The sequence below is a fragment of the Perognathus longimembris genome, chromosome 13, assembly GCF_023159225.1.
Source record: "Perognathus longimembris pacificus isolate PPM17 chromosome 13, ASM2315922v1, whole genome shotgun sequence".
Taxonomy (NCBI): domain Eukaryota; kingdom Metazoa; phylum Chordata; class Mammalia; order Rodentia; family Heteromyidae; genus Perognathus; species Perognathus longimembris.
This window is the reverse complement of record NC_063173.1, coordinates 51,234,953-51,255,872: the sequence shown is the minus strand read 5'-3', so window position 1 is coordinate 51,255,872 and position 20,920 is coordinate 51,234,953. Positions and strand designations below refer to the sequence as shown.

The window sequence follows — 20,920 nt, the reverse complement described above, 5'->3', positions numbered from 1 at the left end:
AGTGTGCTGCTGCAAACTATTGAGAAATGAGAGGTGACAACATAAATAACTTCAAGAACTTTTATTGTACAGACAGTTCCATGACCAATTTTAACAATTAATTTAGTTTTTCTCAAAATTGGTAGTAAATTTAAGCTTTGGCTCAACTATCAACGACTAAGCATATGGGCAGACTGAGACTTGAATGGAGCGTACAAACAGTAACATATTTCCTAATGAGAAAGGATATGAAATTATTCCAAATGCTATCTTCTATGAAGGAATTCAATATACTTAAGTGGTAGACCATTGGTGCTATTATTACTACAATATCCTCGATGTGGGAAGTCAAGAGACATTTCAAATAACTTTATCTGAATTCATTGTATATGGATGTTGATTCTAGTCTTAGAAATTTGACATGAAACAGCATGATCATACAAGTGAATTCAATTTGATAATTATCTCCATAAATGTGAACAGAATATTAGTATGAGTAAATAATGAGAGGAGACATCATCAGTGTAACATGTACTATTCAGTCATTTGCAATGTCAATTAAATCAAATTCCAAATTTTCACTTTATGGTATTTTACTAATGCACATTTGTAGCATGTCACTCATGAAGGTTAAATTATTGCTTGTATCATATACTTCTATACTTCAATGTTCTTCATTTAAAATAAATGTTCTTGAAAAAAACAGATTTTGAACATCTACTTGAAGTCTACATTTTTTTCTAGCAATGCTGACATCACTTAGCATAAGGTGCAAGTTATATGTGTACAAATACTCTTCTCACTAAATGACTGTTATCTGCTCTGATTTTACAGTTTTTATAAGTATACTTACTGTGTGCCAAAGATAGTGAAAATCAAAGAATTTTTCAATGATCATCCATAGAATTGGTCAATTTTGAGTTGCCTTTCAAAAATTACAAAATGAATTAAAAGAGGCAAAAGTTTCTGTGATATAGCAGCATTTGTTTGCCAATGTACACACACTTTTTGGAATCTGAGCTATATTTTTCATTTCTCCTGTGGTAAATTAAATCACTCTAAAAGGTTTGTTCTGGCTAATTTAATAAAAAAGTATGCTGGGGACCTATGCCTCCAAAGAACCACAAACAAGTATTTTTATTTTCTATAAATCAGTGGTTACCTACTCTCCCAGCATGAGAGCTTCAGGGTGCCTGATTTAAAGGGCATGGAGAATTATGCAACACTGTGTCGTTCTCAGGGACCAATTTCCAGTAAAAATAAATAAGTTGGCATGTGTTCAAGGACAGAAGTTAAAGTACTAAATGTGAAAAGTTTTGCTTTTTCTACCTGGTTACAAAATGAACAACATTAACACCATATCTTATAGATGATGTTTTGGTTAAATATAGGCCTTAGTCACTGAAAGTTCAGGATTTTTTTATGTATAGATATATGTATGTATACATATATATTTATTACTATACATTATATAAAACAGAAAAACTCCTAATAATTACCAAGTTTTAGCACAATATTACTTTGTGACTATCACTATAGAGTGAAATTTTAAAATGTTAATATAAAAATTACATATTGAAAAGTATGATTATGTCATGTATAGAACATATGTATTATAAATTATGGAGGAGAACAAAATTCAGAGGAATAAATGGGTGTCATTTTAAATTATGCATGATTTTGTTAATCATTTCGCCAAGTGCACACGGTCCTTGTTTTATGTTAACACTTGTTTCATGTTAACACTTTGTGAGTATCACAACCTGGCCTGGTGACCTCTCACACAGTGCACACTTGCTCCCCAGCCCTCTGCCATCATAGTAATTATTGAGCTTCACAGGACTGTAGATGCTCTGCTTCCTGGACTGGTTGTGTACTGTCCTGTATCTGTATGTGCTACCTATGAACTATGACTTACTGTGTAGCTGTACTGGATTGTTTATTAAAAAAAAAAAAAGAACACTTGTAAGGAAATCATAAAGCAATCCTGATGAGTTTGTCAGTAATATACTGGCAATACATCCCCATCTATTTGGATGCACATAAAAAGGAGAACATTTCCATAAAATGATGAGGAAGACTGAAAGAATGATAAAGAAATTGGAATAATTCATCGAGTTTTAGTTTTTTCCCCCCAGATGCGAAAACCAAAGGAGAAATTGAAAAGTCATGAAGTGAGAATCAGAATAAAATTTTCCAGAGTTTGAATCCATCATAAAACCCATTTCCTATCATTATAAAAATTCACTGTTAAGAAACTAATGTGATTATAGACCAGATTTTCAAACAACAACTTATTGAAGCAAATAGAGAAGTATCGCCTTATGTACTATATGCTTGATGTAGTTTTACAAGACCTTACATTTCAATCAGTTTTGTTGTTATGAGAAAGGAAAAACTTGTAGATTCAAAGTCCACGGACAAACTATGTGAGCAGCTGAGCTTGAAGGAAATGAATGTGAAATGTGTGACTTTTTAAATTTTTGTTTCCTTTGTGACATAAAATTTTATGAAGGAAATCACCTTGAACAACGTTGTTCTGTGCAGTATTTTTCTAAATGTAAAATCAACATTTATTTTGTGTGTGTATCAGAGTGTGTGTGTGTATGTGTGTGTGTAGAGTTAGAGAGAGCAGGAGAGAGATAGAAATTAATACTACATACGTTATACAAGTATATCATCAAGTATATTGTATTATTATACAAGTATAATGTCAGTATGTAACACTTTTATAAGTTCATCAGTTATAGGGAAACCATGTTGATTTTAAAATATGGGTCATATAAATAGTACTGTGATAAATCTATGTGTACTGTGATTATTTGTGTAAGATGAGTTCTACTCTTCAGAAATATGTTCAAGGGTGTTATAGAGGTTCATAAAGTAAGCCTAAAGAGAGTGAGTGAGGGGGAGAGTGAATAAAGTCAAACTACTTACATGCTTCTTTTAAAATGTAAGAACGGCTCTTGTTGAATATGTTAGGAAGGAAGAAAGGATGATGGAGGTTGTCACTGAAAGTCCAGTATTTTAAGTGAAATCTGAGGGGACTTTTTCCTCTGTAAAATTGGATGTCTTGGTGTGGAGAATCGCACAGGTGTGGACTAACACATGTATAGGCCAGGGACAGATGGAAAATTCACAATGCCCTGACCTTGGCATGTCAAGTCAAGTGGCCACTCTCCAGTGCAGATGGGAAGACTGTAAACAGGCACAGACTTCTTCACCTACAATACCAGTCACACATTCACCTGGCCCCACTCTGACCTTCCTGAGCCTCCTGTGCAGAGGGGAGCTAATCAGAAAGGATGTCAAAAGCTGCCTGTAAAGGAGAAGGCCTTCTATCCTCAGCTGGATACATGGAGGAGATTGTATTTCCTGGGACACTTTCTCCTGACTTACTTTTTTCTCTTCTAGTTTTTGGATAGGGTTCCAGGAACATTTCTGTTTCACACAAAATGTTTATCCATAAAACAAGTGCTTCTGAAAGAAGCCCAAAGAGTTCTACTGTTTAATATCCTCCTTGTGCAGAATCAGGCTTTGCATTTTTAGATTTGAAAAGTAAAGTAGGCCTACATGTTAAGTCAATGCCAGGGAAAAGTGACATCAGTGACTGTGTTCACCTTCCACATTAACCATTGCTGGAAAGTTCTTCTGGAGGGACAAGGGTCTAAGCCACCTTCAGGGTAGAATGGAAGACTATGTGTGTATGACTTTCACAGATTGTTATTTTCTCATGTTCATCTTCACAAGGGCAAGTGGGAATCAGTGATTTCCAACTGTCTTGTTTCTGTTCAGAAATGTGCAATAAATAGCAGGAAGTTCTGTTAACCAGTTGATTGGGAATCATAAACATGTGTAGGTGTCATACCAGAGCCATTAAGTGGGTATTTGTCTAGGTTGCTGAATTATTCTACAACATTCAATGAATCACAATCTGTTGGCTTACTCTCCTTTTTGGAGCAGAGTCAACCCTGTAATAGGAATGATTTTATGACTATCGATATCTATCTATATATACCAATTTTTATTAAATGGATTCCCTTCTTTTGATGAATCAGGTTTTTAATTTCTTTTTTAGAAAAATCAAAGTAAACAAAGGCATATTTACTGTGGATGAAATGAAAAGTAGTATTTTAGAAAAATGTATGGATTTCAAGTACATATTAGTATTGTCCTTAAATATCATTTTACTTATAATCATATCTACCTTTACTATTTACACTTTATGGTGTTTCACATGGATCCTACAAAACATTTGTCATTGTATTAGATATTTGTATCACCATACAATAGATGCATGTCTGTCACAAGGTATTATTGAAATTCTTTTTCCAAAACTGTTAATTTTCAGGGGCTGGGGATATAGCCTAGTGGCAAGAGTGCCTGCCTCGGATACACGAGGCCCTACGTTCGATTCCCCAGCACCACATATACAGAAAAAATGGCCAGAAGCGGCGCTGTGGCTCAAGTGGCAGAGTGCTAGCCTTGAGCGGGAAGAAGCCAGGGACAGTGCTCAGGCCCTGAGTCCAAGGCCCAGGACTGTCCAAAAAAAAAAAACCTGTTAATTTTCAGCAGAAAACAAATACATTTTTCTGTGTTTTTTTTTTTTAATATCAAATACAATTCACAGGATAGAAAACAATTGCATGGAAAATTAACTCAAAATTCATTCTACAGATTAACTTGCAAATTCATTTAATGATTATGTCAAACATCTAATATGCTGTGGACACTTTCCTATGAATTTTTCTCTGATGAAGCTCAATGTGATGCGGTCATAATTTCTTTAGAGATGCAAAAAATAATCCAGATGTGAAGTCAGATGTGAAAAAAATGTTTTAATACATTTTCGTAGTGAAAAGTTAATGATAGAACAATGATAGAAGAAAATTCAAATGTTTTCAGTATTATGAACAAAGTTCCATAAAGAGAGCAACTCTATTAGTCAGTACACACAATTCCTTTACATGAAGGAACACTACCTTAAAGAGTCCGATGAATACATGTCAGAAGAGGCAAAAAATTGGAAGAGAGCAAGGGAAGGGGTGACATTGGTCCAAAAGAAATGTATTAATTGCCTGTCTTATGTAAGTGTAACCCATCTGTACATGACCTTTACAATAACTACCCCCCAACAGACAAATGCACAATAAAAACAAAGAAAAGAACTCATCCAAACAATATTTTGTCCAGGTAAAAAAGTAAATCTGGATTGATTCTTTCCGAGTCCTTGATTAGTGTGATAGTAAGAAAGCATATCATCTTAGAATAATAATACAGTTAAAGAAACCAAGCTAAAGTGGTAGAGTACTTAAGAAACTCAGTGTTCTAGGACTGAACCCCCAGAATTGGGGGAAGAGGTGATGAGGAAGGAAGGCTGTAACGAAGGAATAAACTGAGGAAGGAAGGAATTGAGGGGGAGAAAACAGGAGAAAGCAAAGAGGACTTTTATAACCTTTAATGGTGAAATGGAAGCTCTACTTTCATAATATGCAGGTAATAATTAAAAATGAAGGTCATTTGCCCTTTATTTCATCCAGATAACCAAATTATGGCATCTGAGAAAACCTAACTTATTGTCAATTCTTTGCTATATATATTTTCTTAATTTTGTAAATGAGTCAAGTATTATGTATCTTAGGGTATTACAAACCAGGAGGAAACTGACAAAATGCAATGAAGCACATCGCCAAAATATTTTATATAACAAGGAGAGGCACAGATTTTAAACAGTTAGCAGATACACACATAATAGTTTCTAAAGGCAGGTACGTAATTAACTTCAAATATTTAAACTATTCTGGGTCTAAAGTATTCCATGACTCTGGATTTTGCTCAAATATTGAGAATGCATTCATTTACAGATTTCATTGACAAAAAAAACCTATGAAGCATTACATTTTAAGTGAATTGCTTATTTCTTAACAAAAATTCAATTTTTTCCAAGTTTTCTTCAAATAAATGTACAATGCCTTAATATTTCTTGAATAGCTTACTCTTAAATCAAATTTGGACACTGCCAGATGACTTCTTTTAAAATTTTTGGTTTGTGAATAAATCAACAGGAAATAATTAGGACAAATCATACTAAGTATGACACAATATTTACTTTGGTCAAAACAAAATACTTTGAAGCTGTCGGACTTCTGGGATTTCATGTTTTAAACATTAGTTGCCCTTTAAAAACAAATCATATGGGGCTGGGAATATGGCCAAGTGGTAAAGTGTTCAACTTGTAAAAACAAATCATATAGTAGAGGTCATAGACTTAACACATACAAATGTCTATTTCAAATTACAGTAGGACTCCCCAAAATATACACCTGATAATATTTAAGATGACATTTGTGCAGGTAAAACATGGCTTTAGATATAATAAAGACAGTGTTGTATTGTTTTTAGAGGCCACACACATGCCTGATAGAGACAAAAACACAAAGACAAAATACTTGGCATCCTTATTACTGTAATTGTCGGAATCCTCTTTTCTGCACCACCCTAAGGAAAGCATTTTTCACTTCCTTGTTTCTCAGACTATAAATGAGTGGATTCAGCATGGGAATCACAATAGTGTAAAACACAGAAGCCACTTGGTCCTTTCCCAGGGAGTAGGACTTCTTGGGTTTTAAATAAGTAAAAATGATGGTGCCATAGAAAATGGTGACCCCAAGGAGATGAGAGGCACAGGTGGAGAAGGCTTTTTGCTTTCCTGAAGTGGAACTGATTTTCAGAATAGTCGACAGAATGGACACATAAGACACAGATATAATGACAAGTGAGACCATTGCTGTGGAACCAGCAAGAAACATTATCATCATCTCTGTGCTATAGGTTTCATTGCAGGACAGCATCAAAATTGGGGATGTGTCACAGAAAAAGTGTTGGATTATGTTGGAATTGCAGAAATGCAATCTGCCCATGAAAAGGTTATTGACAAGGGAATCCAGAAAGCCAACCATGTAGGACCCACTAAGTAGGGCTCGGCAGAGTCTTGGTGACATAATCACTGGATAGTGCAAAGGGTTACATATTGCAATGTAGCGATCATAAGCCATGGAGGCCAGGAGAAAACATTCTGTAGCAACAAGTAGAACGAAAAAGAACATCTGCGTGAAGCAGCCCACGAATGAAATGCTTTTGGAGGAAGTCAGCAAGTTCGCTAAGGTTTTAGGTGTGATGACATTTGAATAACATAGGTCAAGGAAGGAAAGGTGAGTGAGGAAAAAATACATAGGAGTGTGAAGCTGGTGATCGAGCCAAATTATCACTATCATACCTAGATTCCCCAGCACAGTAACCAGGTAAATCAGGAGAAACAGCAGAGAGAGGACCAACTGGATCTCTCCAGAATTTGTCAATCCCGCAAGGATAAACCAGGGCACATTTGTGTTATTCCAGGTTCGCATAGTGTGCTGCTGCAAACTATTGAGAAATGAGAGGTGACAACATAAATAACTTCAAGAACTTTTATTGTACAGACAGTTCCATGACCAATTTTAACAATTAATTTAGTTTTTCTCAAAATTGGTAGTAAATTTAAGCTTTGGCTCAACTATCAATGACTAAGCATATGGGCAGACTGAGACTTGAATGGAGCGTACAAACAGTAACATATTTCCTAATGAGAAAGGATATGAAATTATTCCAAATGCTATCTTCTATGAAGGAATTCAATATACTTAAGTGGTAGACCATTGGTGCTATTATTACTACAATATACTCGATGTGTGAAATCAAGAGACATTTCAAATAACTTTATCTGAATTCATTGTGTATGGATGTTGATTCTAGTCTTAGAAATTTGACATGAAACAGCATGATCATACCAGTGAATTCAATTTGATAATTATCTCCATAAATGTAAACAGAATATTAGTATGAGTAAATAATGAGAGAAGACATCATCAGTGTAACATGTGCTGTTCAGTCATTTGCAATGTCAATTAAATCAAATTCCAAATTTTCACTTTATGGTATTTTACTAGTGCATATTTGTTGCATGTCACTCATGAAGGCTAATTCCTAGCTTGTATCATATACTCCAAGGTTGTTAGTTAAAAATAAAAATTCTTGCAAAAACCATATTTTGAACATATACTTGAAGTCTACATTTTTTCTAGCAATGCTGACATCACTTAGCATAAGCTGCAAGCTATATGTCTACAAATACTTTTATCACTAAATGACTGTTATCTGCTCTGATTTTACAGTTTTTATAAGTATACTTACTGTGAACCAAAGACATTAAAAATCAAACAATTTGTCAAAGATCATCCATAGAATTAGTCAATTTTCAATTTGCCTCTCAAAAATTACAGATTGAATTAAAGGAGGTGAAAGGTTCTGTGATATAGTGACATCTGTTTGCCGATGTACACACATTTTTCCCCATAATTTGAACAATATATTTTTTTCTCCTGCTGTGAATTAAAGTACTCTAGAAAGTTTGTTCTGGTTGACTTAATCAAAAGTACGCTGGGAAGCTCTGCCTCCAAAGAAACCTAAACAAGTACTTTTATTTTCTATAGAGCAGTGGTTACCTCCTCTCCCAGCATGTTAGCTTCAGGGTGCCTGATTTAAAGGGCATGGAAAATTATGCAACACTTTGTCGTTCTCAGGGACCAATTTCCAGGAAAAAAAAATTATTTGGCATGTGTTCACGGACAGAAGTTCAAAGACTGTATGTGTATTGTGTTACTTTTTCTATTTGGTTAAAAAATGAAGAACATGATCACCTTATCCTAACGATGATGCTTTCAATAAAAAGGGACCTTAGTCATTGAAAGTCCAGTATTATATATATACACATAAATTTAGCACTTTATTTATATTATGTATAAAAGTAAAACTCCTAATAATTACAAAGTTTTAGCACAAATATTAATTTGTGACTATCACTGTAATGTGAAATTTTAAAATGTTAATATGAAAAATTACATGTTAAAAAGTAGGATTATGTCATGTATAGAACAGGGTTATTATAAATTATGGAGTAGAACAAAAGTCAGAGAAATCCTTGGGTGTCATTTTAAATTATGCAGCAATTTTGTTAGTCATTTCGCAAAGTGCACAAAGTCCTTATTTGGATATAGTACACAAACATATATATATATGCATATATATATGTATATTTCCACGAAGACTTACTTAGGCATTATACTGTATATTTAGTATCTTATGCTTATTTCAGAGAGAGAAATTTGCAATATGAAATAACTATTTTCATGTTAACACTTAGTGGGTATCACAACCTCGCTTGGTGACTCCTCACACAGCACACCAGTTCTTAGCTCTCGGGCCCTACAGAAATTATGAAGTTTCACAGGACTGCGAACCCTCTGCTCCCTGGACTGGTTGTATCCTATCCTGTATCTGTATGTGCTATCTGTGCACTATGACTTACTGTGTAGCTGTACTGGATTGTTTATTAAAAAAAAGAACACTTGTAAGGAAATCATAAAACAACCCTGATGAGTTTGTAAGTAATGTACTGGCAATACATCCCCATCTATTTGGAAGCACATAAAAAGGAGAACATTTCCATAAAATGATAAGAACAACTGAAAGAATGATAATGAAATTGGAATAATTCATAGAGTTTTATTTTTTTCCTCAGATGCAGAAAGCAAAGGAGAAATTGAAAAGACATAAAGTGAGAATCAGAATAAAATTTTCTGGAGTTAGAATCCATCATAAAACCCAATTCCTATCATTATAAAAAATCATTCTTAAGGAACTAATCCGTTTATAGCCCAGGTTTTCAAAAGACAACTTATTGAGGCAAATAGAGAAGTATCACCTTATGTACTATATGCTTGATATAGTTTTACAAGACCTTACATTTCTTTTTTTTTTTTTTTTTTTTTTTTTTGGCCAGGTCCTGGGCTTTGGACTCAAGGCCTGAGCACTGTTCCTGGCTTCTTTTTGCTCAAGGCTAGCACTCTGCCACTTGAGCCACAGTGCCACTTCTGGCCATTTTCTGTATATGTGGTGCTGGGGAATTGAACCTAGGACCTCCTGTATACGAGGCAAGCACTCTTGCCACTAGGCCATATCCCCAGCCCAAGACCTTACATTTCAATCAGTTTTCTTGTTATGAGAAAGGAAAAACCTGTAGATTCAAAGTCTACAGTCAAACTATGTGAGCAGCTGAGCTTAAGGGAAAAGAATGAAATGTGCAATTTTTTAAGTTTTTGTCTCCTTTTTGACATAAATTTTTGTGAAGGAAATCACCTTGAACAACGATGTTCTGTGCAGTATTTTTATAAATGTGAAATCAACGTTGATTGTCTGTGTGTATGTGTGTGTGTATCTATGTGTGTGTGTGTAGAGTGAAAGAGAGTAGGAGAGAGACAGAAATTAATACTACAAACATTATATTTATACAAGTATAATATCAGTATGTAACACATTCATCAGTTTATCCGTTATAGGGAAACCATGTTGATTTTAAAATATGGGTCATATAAATAGTACTGTGATAAATCTATGTGTACTGTGATTATTTGTGTAAGATGAGTTCTACTCTTCAGAAATATGTTCAAGGGTGTTATAGAGGTTCATAAAGTAAGCCTAAAGAGAGTGAGTGAGGGGGAGAGTGAATAAAGTCAAACTACTTACATGCTTCTTTTAAAATGTAAGAACGGCTCTTGTTGAATATGTTAGGAAGGAAGAAAGGATGATGGAGGTTGTCACTGAAAGTCCAGTATTTTAAGTGAAATCTGAGGGGACTTTTTCCTCTGTAAAATTGGATGTCTTGGTGTGGAGAATCGCACAGGTGTGGACTAACACATGTATAGGCCAGGGACAGATGGAAAATTCACAATGCCCTGATCTTGGCATGTCAAGTCAAGTGGCCACTCTCCAGTGCAGATGGGAAGTCTGTAAACAGGCACAGACTTCTTCACCTACAATACCAGTCACACATTCACCTGGCCCCACTCTGACCTTCCTGAACCTCCTGTGCAGAGGGCAGCTAATCAGAAAGTATGTCAAAAGCTGCCTGTAAAGGAGAAGGCCTTCTATCCTCAGCTGGATACATGGAGGAGATTGTATTTCCTGGGACACTTCCTCCTGACTTACTTTTTTCTCTCCTAGTTTTTGGATAGGGTTCCAGGAACATTTCTGTTTCACACAAAATGTTTATCCATAAAACGAGTGCTTCTGAAAGAAGCCCAAAGAGTCCTACTGTTTAATATCCTCCTTGTGCAGAATCAGGCTTTGCATTTTTAGATTTGAAAAGTAAAGTAGGTCTACAAGTTAAGTCAATGCCAGGGAAAAGTGACCTCAGCGACTAACTGTGATCACCTTCCACATTAACCATTGCTGGAAAGTTCTTCTGGAGGGAGAAGGGTCTGAGCCACCTTCAGGGTAGAATGTGTGTATGACTTTCACAGACTGATATTTTCTCATGTCCATCTGCGTAAGAGCCAGTGGGAATCAGTGATTTCCACCTGTCTTGTTTCTGTTCAGAAATGTGCAATAAATAGCAGGAAGTTCTGTTAACCAGTTGATTGGGAATCATAAACATGTGTAGGTGTCATCCCAGAGCCATTAAGTGGGTATTTGTCTAGGCTGCTGAGTTATTCTACAACATTCGATGAATCACAATCTGTTGGCTTGCTCTACTTTTTGGAGCAGAGTCAACCCTGTAATAGGAATGATTTTATGACTGTCGATATCTATCTATAAATACCAATTTTTATTAAATGGATACCCACCTTTTGATGAATCATATTTTTATTTTCTTATTTAAAAAATCAAAGTAATCAATCACATATTTACTGTGGATCAAATGAAAAGTAGTATTTTAGAAAAAAGTATGGATTTCAAGTACATGTTAGTATTGTCATTAAATATCATTTTTCTTATAATCATATCTACCTTTACTCTTTACACTTTATGGTGTTTCACATGGATCCTACAAAACATTTGTCATCGTATTAGATATTTGTAGCACCATACAATACATGCATGTCTGTCACAAAGTATTATTGAAATTCTTTTTCCAAAACTGTTAATTTTCAGCAGAAAACAAACACATTTTTCTGTGTTTTTAAATATCAAATACACTTCACAGGATAGAGAACAATTGTATGGAAAATTAACTCACAAATTCATTCTACAGATTAACTTGCAAATTCATTTAATGATCATGTCAAACACCTAGTATGCTGTAGACACTTTGCTATGAATTTTGCTATAAGAAGCTCAATGTGATGTGGTCATGATTTCTTTAAAGGTATAAAAAATAATCCAGATGTGAAGTCACACATGAAAATAATATTTAAATACATTTTCACAATGGAAAAGGTAATGATAAAACCATGGTAGAAGAAAATTCAATTGTTTCAAGAGAATTATGGACAAAATCCATAAAGAGAGCAACTCTTTTGGTCAATACACGCAATTCATTTACATGAAGGAAAATTACCTTAACGAGTCTGATGAATACATGCCAGAAGCGGCAAAAAAAAAAAATAATTTACATGATAGTGACCAAAGCAGAAAGTTTATTATGAACAACTAGTTGTAGACAGTTTTCTACAGCTCCTAGTTATGCAAGTTACACAAGTCTGTAATTTTGAAAGGAAGGGTAATGTGAGTGGATTTAACATCCTAAAGTATAAGAAGCCAAAGAAACTATTTGAATTATCTGGAGAGTCAATGGCCACAGGAAAATTGTTTATGTGTAAGTGTAGTTAGGGAAAATGGAAGCAATTAACAGAGACTGAATAAGTGAAGACTGTAAAAGTAGAAATTAATTTGAAGGGTATTTGAGCAACAGAATCAGTGCAAAATAATCCAATAAATTTCAACATAGTGTCTAGTAAGTATCACTGCTGTGTTTATTTCACAGTTTTTCCCATTGTTTCTGAGTCTACACTTCAATCCTCCCAAACAAACAATACAAGAAATGTACCCAAGGCCTAATATATGAAACTGTAACCTCTCTATACATTACTTTGACAATAAATAAGAAAAAACAAACAAACAAGTCAAAAGAAAAGAAAACAAAAACAGGACCAAAATGCCACTTTTTTCTATTTCCTGAATTTCATCTTGATAAATTATTTTATGTGATCATGTACACATAATTATTGAAGCTTTGGTGATCCTCTCGTGGGAATAACCACTTTTAGTCTGACTTTGTCTAGAGAATTATATAACTGGTAGGTGATGAAGGGAGTGAAAAATTTGGAAGAGTTCAATGGAGTGTTGATATTGAGAATACATTCATACACAGCTTTCGTTGACAAAAAACTACGATGCATTAAATTGTAAGTGCATTGATTCTTTTTTTAAAAAAAATTCAATATTTTCCTAGTTTTTTTCAAATAAATGTACAATGCCTTAATATTTCTTGCATAACTTACTCTTAAATCAAATTTGGATACTTCCAGATGACTTCTTCTCAAATTTTTAGTGTGTGAATAAAGTCAACAGAAAATAATCTGTACAAATCATTCCAAGTGTGCCACAATATTTACCTTGGTGAAAACAAAGTACTTTAAAGCTGTAGATCTCCTGGGATTTCATGTTTTAAATATTAATTGTGCTTTAAAAACAAATCATATGTAGAGGTCATACACTTAACACATACAATTGAATTAGTTCAAATTAATCTATGAACTCCCAAAAACATACTCCTGATAAAATTTAAGACTACATTTGAGCACGTAAAACATGGCTTCAGAGTTATTAAAGACAGAATTATATTGCTTTTAGAGGCCACACACATGCCCGATACAGACAAAAACACAAAGTTAAGTTGAAATACCTAGCATCCCTATTATTGTAATTCTCGGAATCCTCCTCTTTTCTGCACCACCCTAAGAAAAGCATTTTTCACTTCCTTGTTTCTCAGACTATAAATGAGTGGATTCAGCATGGGAATCACAATAGTGTAAAACACAGAAGCCACTTGGTCTTTTCCCAGGGAGTAGGACTTCTTGGGTTTTAAATAAGTAAAAATGATGGTGCCATAGAAAATGGTGACCCCAAGGAGATGAGAGGCACAGGTGGAGAAGGCTTTTTGCTTTCCTGAAGTGGAACTGATTTTCAGAATAGTCGACAGAATGGACACATAAGACACAGATATAATGACAAGTGAGACCATTACTGTGGAACCAGCAAGAAACATTATCATCATCTCTGTGCTATAGGTTTCATTGCAGGACAGCATCAAAATTGGGGATGTGTCACAGAAAAAGTGTTGGATTATGTTGGAATTGCAGAAATGCAATCTGCTTACACAAAGGTCATTGACAAGGGAATCCATAAAGCCAACCATGTAGGACCCACTGAGTAGGGCTCGGCAGAGTCTTGGTGACATAATCACTGGATAGTGCAAAGGGTTACATATTGCAATGTAGCGATCATAAGCCATGGAGGCCAGGAGAAAACATTCTGTAGCAACAAGTAGAACGAAAAAGAACATCTGCGTGAAGCAGCCCACGAATGAAATGCTTTTGGAGGAAGTCAGCAAGTTCGCTAAGGTTTTAGGTGTGATGACATTTGAATAACATAGGTCAAGGAAGGAAAGGTGAGTGAGGAAAAAATACATAGGAGTGTGAAGCTGGTGATCAAGCCAGATTACCACTATCATACCTAGATTCCCCAGCATAGAAATCAAGTATATCAGGAAAAACAGCAGAGAGAGGACCAACTGGATCTCTCCAGAGTCTGTCAGTCCCACAAGGATGAAGTAGGACATATTTGTCTTATTCCTGGCATCCATAACGGGCTAATATTATCTATTAAGAAACTAAAGGGTTTACTTAGCCCTACCCACTTCAAAAATTTTATTCTATAAATGATGTAATATTCATTTGTGTGTATTTATGTGTGTGTTTACCCTTCCAGGGCCTTGGTGCGCTAGCTGACATGTTTGTGCTCCAGGCTAGTAGTCTGCTAATTGAACCATAGTCCCACTTGTGGCTTTTGTTAGCTTGTTGGAGATAAATGCTTCAAAGACTTTCCTGCTCATGCTTTCTTTGAATTGCGATCCTCTGTTCTCAAACTCATGGGCAGCTGGGATTACACCCCTGATCTACCAGCACCTGGTTCATCCAGTATTTTTTATAATAAATGTAATTTCTCTCACAATGAAAAGAAAACATTACTTTTTAACATAAATCAAGTATCCCCTATAGCTTAAGGCACAAATTGACATTTGTATATGCTATATAAAAGTGACAGTCTTCTTATATATAAGGAGCCTAAATATTCCATATGATTCCCTTAGTTTCCACATTTAATCTCCATGAAGTGTTTTATCTTATGCACTACTATTTTAATGTATTTTATATGTGGAAAGGGGTGCAAAATGACTATATGTCTTATCTGAAATCATTGAAAATAAACATGATGCCTGTCATCTTGACTTTATGTCTCAAGGTGTTGTATTCCAGTTAATAGTTATTTCTGTGAACCTGAGCAGAAAGATAGAGATAACAAACAATGTTAGAACAATGTTTAACCCTTTATATGTGGCTCCTTAGTTTTCCCAGGCCATTAACTGCATATTAAGTTCTTACCTTATTTTAAAAGTGTATTAGGTTTGCATGCCACACTTACCTATTTATTTTCAGGTTATACCACATTTTCCTAAGTTCATCTTTTATAAAAAAAAATTCTTCCAAGCTTCTATTTTTAAATCATAGGCAACATAGACTAATTCTTTCAAGTCTGTATGTGTGTTACCCAAACTCTCACATTACTTCATGTAAGACACAAATGATAAATGCACAGACATTCTTCTCAATCGAACACTGGGTTTTTCATCTGTCAAATCACTCTAATTTTACAATATAACACTAACACTGGGAGCCAAAGTATCCCTCCAACATCACAAAATTCATGAATGTTCAATTTATTTCAGAAATAGACTATGAAAGCTATTTTAGTATCAGAAGATATCTACCAAGTGGCATTTAATTCCTACTTTAAAAGTTGTTTTATGTATTTAAATATTTATTTATTTCTAAGGAAATTAAATCACAGCATGAATTTTGTTCAAATTGAATAAGTGGAGAGTTTACCAGAAGGATCTGCCTCAGAATGAGCCCAAGAAACTTGTATGATTATCTTCAAAACAGTATGAGTCTTCCTTCTCTTACACTAGGGCTACCTCATTTATATTTGAGGGATAATAAAGCAACAGTGTGTCATTTCAGGGACCAATTTCCCAGGAAAATTACTTGGCATGAGTTCAAGGATAGAAGCTCAAGGACTGAAACTTTTGCTTTTCTACACAGACATTCCTCAAGAAAGAACATGATCGTTTTGTAATTTATGAGGTATTATTTAAAAAAATATGTTTATCTGATACTTGTCTTAAACCCTAGAACTTTCAGTGAGTATGTGTTTGTTAGTCAGTAATGTTTAAGTTACAAAATAAAGAGTATCCAGCCTGGACACCATTGCTTTTTTTTATTATTACTTCTACTTCTGAGTTTTTAAAAAATTATTTAATTACATTAATTTATAATATCCAGTGTTTGCATGGTATAAATAAAGGATCATGAAATTTTTAAATTTATGTGAAATAGAAATCTTCAGAGAAATATTTGTATTGAGTGACACCATAAAATAGATTTATAAAACTTTATGGTACAAAACTGTAAGCAAAAAGAAGTGCATAGGAAAGTATGATTATATAATGAGTAAAAACTCCTAACAAGTGATAGAATACACTAAAATTTAGAGACATCCATGAGAACCACTTTAAACTACAGTTGAAATTTTATCAATCATTACTCTTTGTAAAGAAATGTCTACATATTGTTGTACTGTTGACAGTGCCTCATGCTAATTTCACACACACACACACACACACACACACACACACAATTTTTATCCTGTAGGACCCATTAGTATCTTCTGCTTTCCCCTTTCTCCTCTGATTGGCCCTCTCCTCTCCCCAGTGCTCTTAATTGTTACAGATCTGTTTCAGTGGTTTATGTTGTTATGACTCAGACTTGGTAGTCAAATACATCTAGAAATGTATCCACTTATTCTAGATTTCCTAGTTTATTAGATTATAAATTTCAGAATATTTTCTGATAACAAACATTTAAATTTCACTGCTACTCATGTTAATATCTATCTCCAATTTTATGCATTTAAGTCTTCTATTCATTTTGAGTTACTTTGCCTAAGAGCTTGTTAATCTTATCTACCTTTCATAAAGCAACTTTTTTCAGTTTCTTCTTTTTCTTGCTTTTCATTCTCTATTTTATCAATGTTTGCCTTAACCTTTATTATTTCTTCCTGTCTACTAATTGTATGTTTGGTTTCTTCTTTAACTAGGGGTTTGGAGAATTCTTAGGTTATTTGTTTGTAATATTGAGTTTTTGTTGCTGTTGTTGCTATTACTCTTCTCTTTTTAAATATATGTAACCACACTACAATTTCCTCCTAGCACTTTATTTGATAAATATAATAATGTTGAGGAAATTTCATTTTCACTTTTACTTTGTATTTTTTAATATTTATTTTTATTTCATCATTTATTTTCCTGGGTGTTCAAGCAGTATATTATGCATTATCCTTGTATTTTAATATTTTCTCTAATTTCACTTGGTATAGATTTCTAGTATTATTTTACTCTGGTCTGATAGAATACAGGGGTATATTTCACAGGGTGTATGTTACCCTCATCATTCTTCCTCATTATTCCTTCCAGTCCCCAAACTAATCTTGGAAGTTTCACTATTCCATTTTCACATTCAAGCATGTATATAAAGTATTTTTTAATTAATTAATTTACTTATTGTATAAGTGATATATAAAGGGTTACAGTTTCTTACATAATGTAGTGAGTACATTTCACATCAAATTTGTTACCTCCTCCCTCACTTTTCTCCCACCTTCCTCCCTCCCCATTTCCCTCCCCCCCAATTGTAAAGTTGGTTTATAGTATTTTGTCTCTAAGTATTGCTGTTGCATTGGTTCACCTTTTACCCTTTGTCTCTCCATTTTGATGTTCCCCTTCCCTTTCCTAGTTCCTATAAATGTAAATAAAATATGCAGGCTACCAAAATCAATTACATTGACATCAGTGGTAAAACCATGGGGAAGAAAGTCAAAGGAAAAAGACAAAATTTAACATCATATGTTGATATGAAGTATTTTGACCATAGATTTTCATCTTTTTCATTTGACTTCTCCAATCCAACTAGAACCCACACCCCATAAGAGATTTGTTTTATATCATTTTTGTATTCCATTTCATGAGATTGAGGAAGGTGGGAAGTAGGTAATGTAAAAGTCAGCTTCCTAACTTCTTCAACACAACTTTCCTTAATATCTGGCTCTTGGCAATTAATGTAGTCTTACACTTAGTTTTCTCATTATTCTCAATATAGGTTCGTGCACCAAATTGTATAAATTATGTTGTTCACATTATGATGGGACATTTATGAATTAAGTGTCATATCATATTATTCTTTTTTTTTTTTTTTTTGCCAGTCCTGGGCCTTGGACTCAGGGCCTGAGCACTGTCCCTGGCTTCTTCCTGCTCAAGGCTAGCACTCTGCCACTTGAGCCACAGCGCCGCTTCTGGCAGTTTTCTGTATATGTGGTGCTGGGGAATCAAACCCAGGTCTTCATGTATTAGAGGCAAGCACTCTTGCCACTAGGCCATATTCCCCAGACCAATATCATATTATTCTTTTTGATGACTTTTTTTTTTTTGCTAGTCCTGGTGTTGGAATCAGGGCCTGTGCACTATTCCTGGCTTCTTTTTTTGCTCAAGGCTAGCACTCTGCCACTTGAACCACAGTGCCACTTCTGGCCGTTTTCTGTTTATGTGATGCTGGGGAATTGAACCCAGGGATTCATGTATAAAAGGCAAGTACTCTTGCCACTAGGCCATATCTCTAGCCCTTCTATGACATATTTTTAAGTGCCAATAAACTAAAAATATTTTAGGATAAAAAAAGCAATGTGCAAAAACATATTTGGACAATGCAAATAAAGCTCTGTCTGTACTTTTTAATATTAAGAAATAGAATGTGTGAAAAATAGAATAATTGAGTAAATATTGGTCAGTTGCTCATCTGATTAGAGATTCACATCTAGAATATATAATTAAATATTGAACCACTCCAACCTTCACGATTCAATTAATAATTCTGCAAATCAACTTAGTATGTTTCTCATAAAGACAAAATGGCCAACACATAAATGAAAAGAATAATGCCTAACTTTTTTAATTGTCAGAGAAATTCTAATAAACGCTAAAGTGAGATTACTGCCCAATTCAGTCAGAATGGCCAACAATTGCACAGGGTGGGGGTGGGGTGGGGGACCAAAAACTATGTATTTGAATCCAAGAATAGAAATAATGGAAATATCATTCATTGCTTTGGTAACTCAAATCAGTAGATCTACTATGGAAATCTGTATGGAGTTCCGTTTCTCAATAACAAAATACTGACAAAAAATAAAAAAGGACTGGGTAAATGAACAAATGAATGATCAGATGGAGGAATAAATAAGTGAATGAATAAAAGGAACAGAGAGGAAGGTGTTGTGGCTCCAGTGATTCCAACTCTTGCTTAGCACACAGATGTTACTGGGCTCAATCTACAATAATGAGCATAGTATCACTGTTTTAAAAGTTTTTGTTTTTTTTAAACAAACATTTGTTTTCCTTGTTTATTTGGCTTTAGTCTCAGAAGTGACAGTAAGAGGCACTCAGAAACAAAGTTTGGTGTTTTGTATTTTCATTAAATCCTTGAGTTGAAAAATTGTTTTTAACTCTCACACCAACATTTCCTACATAATTTAGCCAGTGCTTCTTTCACGTCTTTGTTTCTCAGACTGTAGATGATGGGATTCAGCACGGGGATCACAATGGTGTAAAACACCGACACGATCATGTCATGCTCCAGAGCATAGCTAGAACTCGGCCTCATGTACATGAAGAGGATCGTCCCGTGATAAACTGACACCCCGGTTAGGTGAGAAGCACACGTAGAGAACACCTTTCTCCTCCCTTCAGCAGAACGCATTCTCACAATGGCCCACAGGATGCAGCCATAGGAGAGCAGGACAATCAGGAGAGTGACCAGCTCAATGGAACTCACAAAGACAAAGAGCAGAAGCTGGTTTGTGTGCGTGTCAGTGCACGAGATGGCGAGCAGAGGAGGGATATCACAGAAGAAATGTTGACTTTCATTGGAGCCACAGAAAGACAGGCTCCACGTGGCTACTGTGTGTAGGGTGGAATGCAGTAACCCCCCCCCCCCCCCCCCCGCATAAGAAGCAGTGATGAGGGGCACACACACTCTGGGTGACATGTTCACTGAGTAGAGCAAAGGGTGGTAGATGGCTACATAGCGACCATAAGCCATGGCAGCCAACAGAAAACATTCTGTGGTCCCACACGTCACAGCAAGAAACATCTGTGCTGCACAGCCAGACAGAGAAATGACTTTCTTCTCTGATATAAAATCCAGTAGCATTTTGGGGATAATAATGGTAGAAAAGCACGCATCCAAAGAAGATAAAACGCTTAGGAAATAGTTCATCGGGTTATGCAATCGCGAATCCACAGCCACCAATATGATCATTCCTAAATTCCCCAGGAGAGTGAAAACGTAAATGGATAGAAAAAGGAGGAAGAGGAGAATCTGAAGCTCCGTGTTATCTGTAAAGCCCCTGAGTACAAATATGGTAACTTCAGTGATATTTTTCATGGTGCAATCACACAGAACAGCCTTGAAGATGGTCTAGAAAATATTAAACAGTCTCGTGAGTCAAAAGGGTGCTTTGGGAAGGGTGGGTGAGAATGTTTAAAGGGGTAGGACTGATCAAGACACTGTATTCATTAACTGCTTTGGTGAATGGTAAGTCCTATGTACTATTTAATGACAATAAAAATATTTTTAAAAAGCACCACAAACTTCACATTTTATTTATTTATTAGCAA

The 20,920-nt window shown here is 35.0% G+C and overlaps 3 protein-coding genes across 3 annotated transcripts; all 3 read right to left on the bottom strand.

The window, feature by feature from the left end:
• Positions 1 to 6,440: 6,440 nt before the first annotated feature.
• LOC125361435 (olfactory receptor 8H1-like) lies at positions 6,441 to 7,385 on the bottom strand. Its single transcript, XM_048359919.1, has one exon. It carries the CDS (start codon positions 7,383 to 7,385, stop codon positions 6,441 to 6,443), a length of 945 nt encoding a protein of 314 aa, XP_048215876.1.
• A 6,386-nt stretch (positions 7,386 to 13,771) lies between these two features.
• On the bottom strand, positions 13,772 to 14,719 carry LOC125361976 (olfactory receptor 8H1-like). The gene has a single exon (XM_048360627.1). The coding sequence runs from the start codon at positions 14,717 to 14,719 to the stop codon at positions 13,772 to 13,774; it is 948 nt and encodes a 315-aa protein (XP_048216584.1).
• Positions 14,720 to 19,742: 5,023 nt separating this feature from the next.
• On the bottom strand, positions 19,743 to 20,711 carry LOC125362550 (olfactory receptor 1086-like). The gene has a single exon (XM_048361369.1). It carries the CDS (start codon positions 20,685 to 20,687, stop codon positions 19,743 to 19,745), a length of 945 nt encoding a protein of 314 aa, XP_048217326.1. The 5' UTR covers positions 20,688 to 20,711.
• Positions 20,712 to 20,920: the final 209 nt, after the last annotated feature.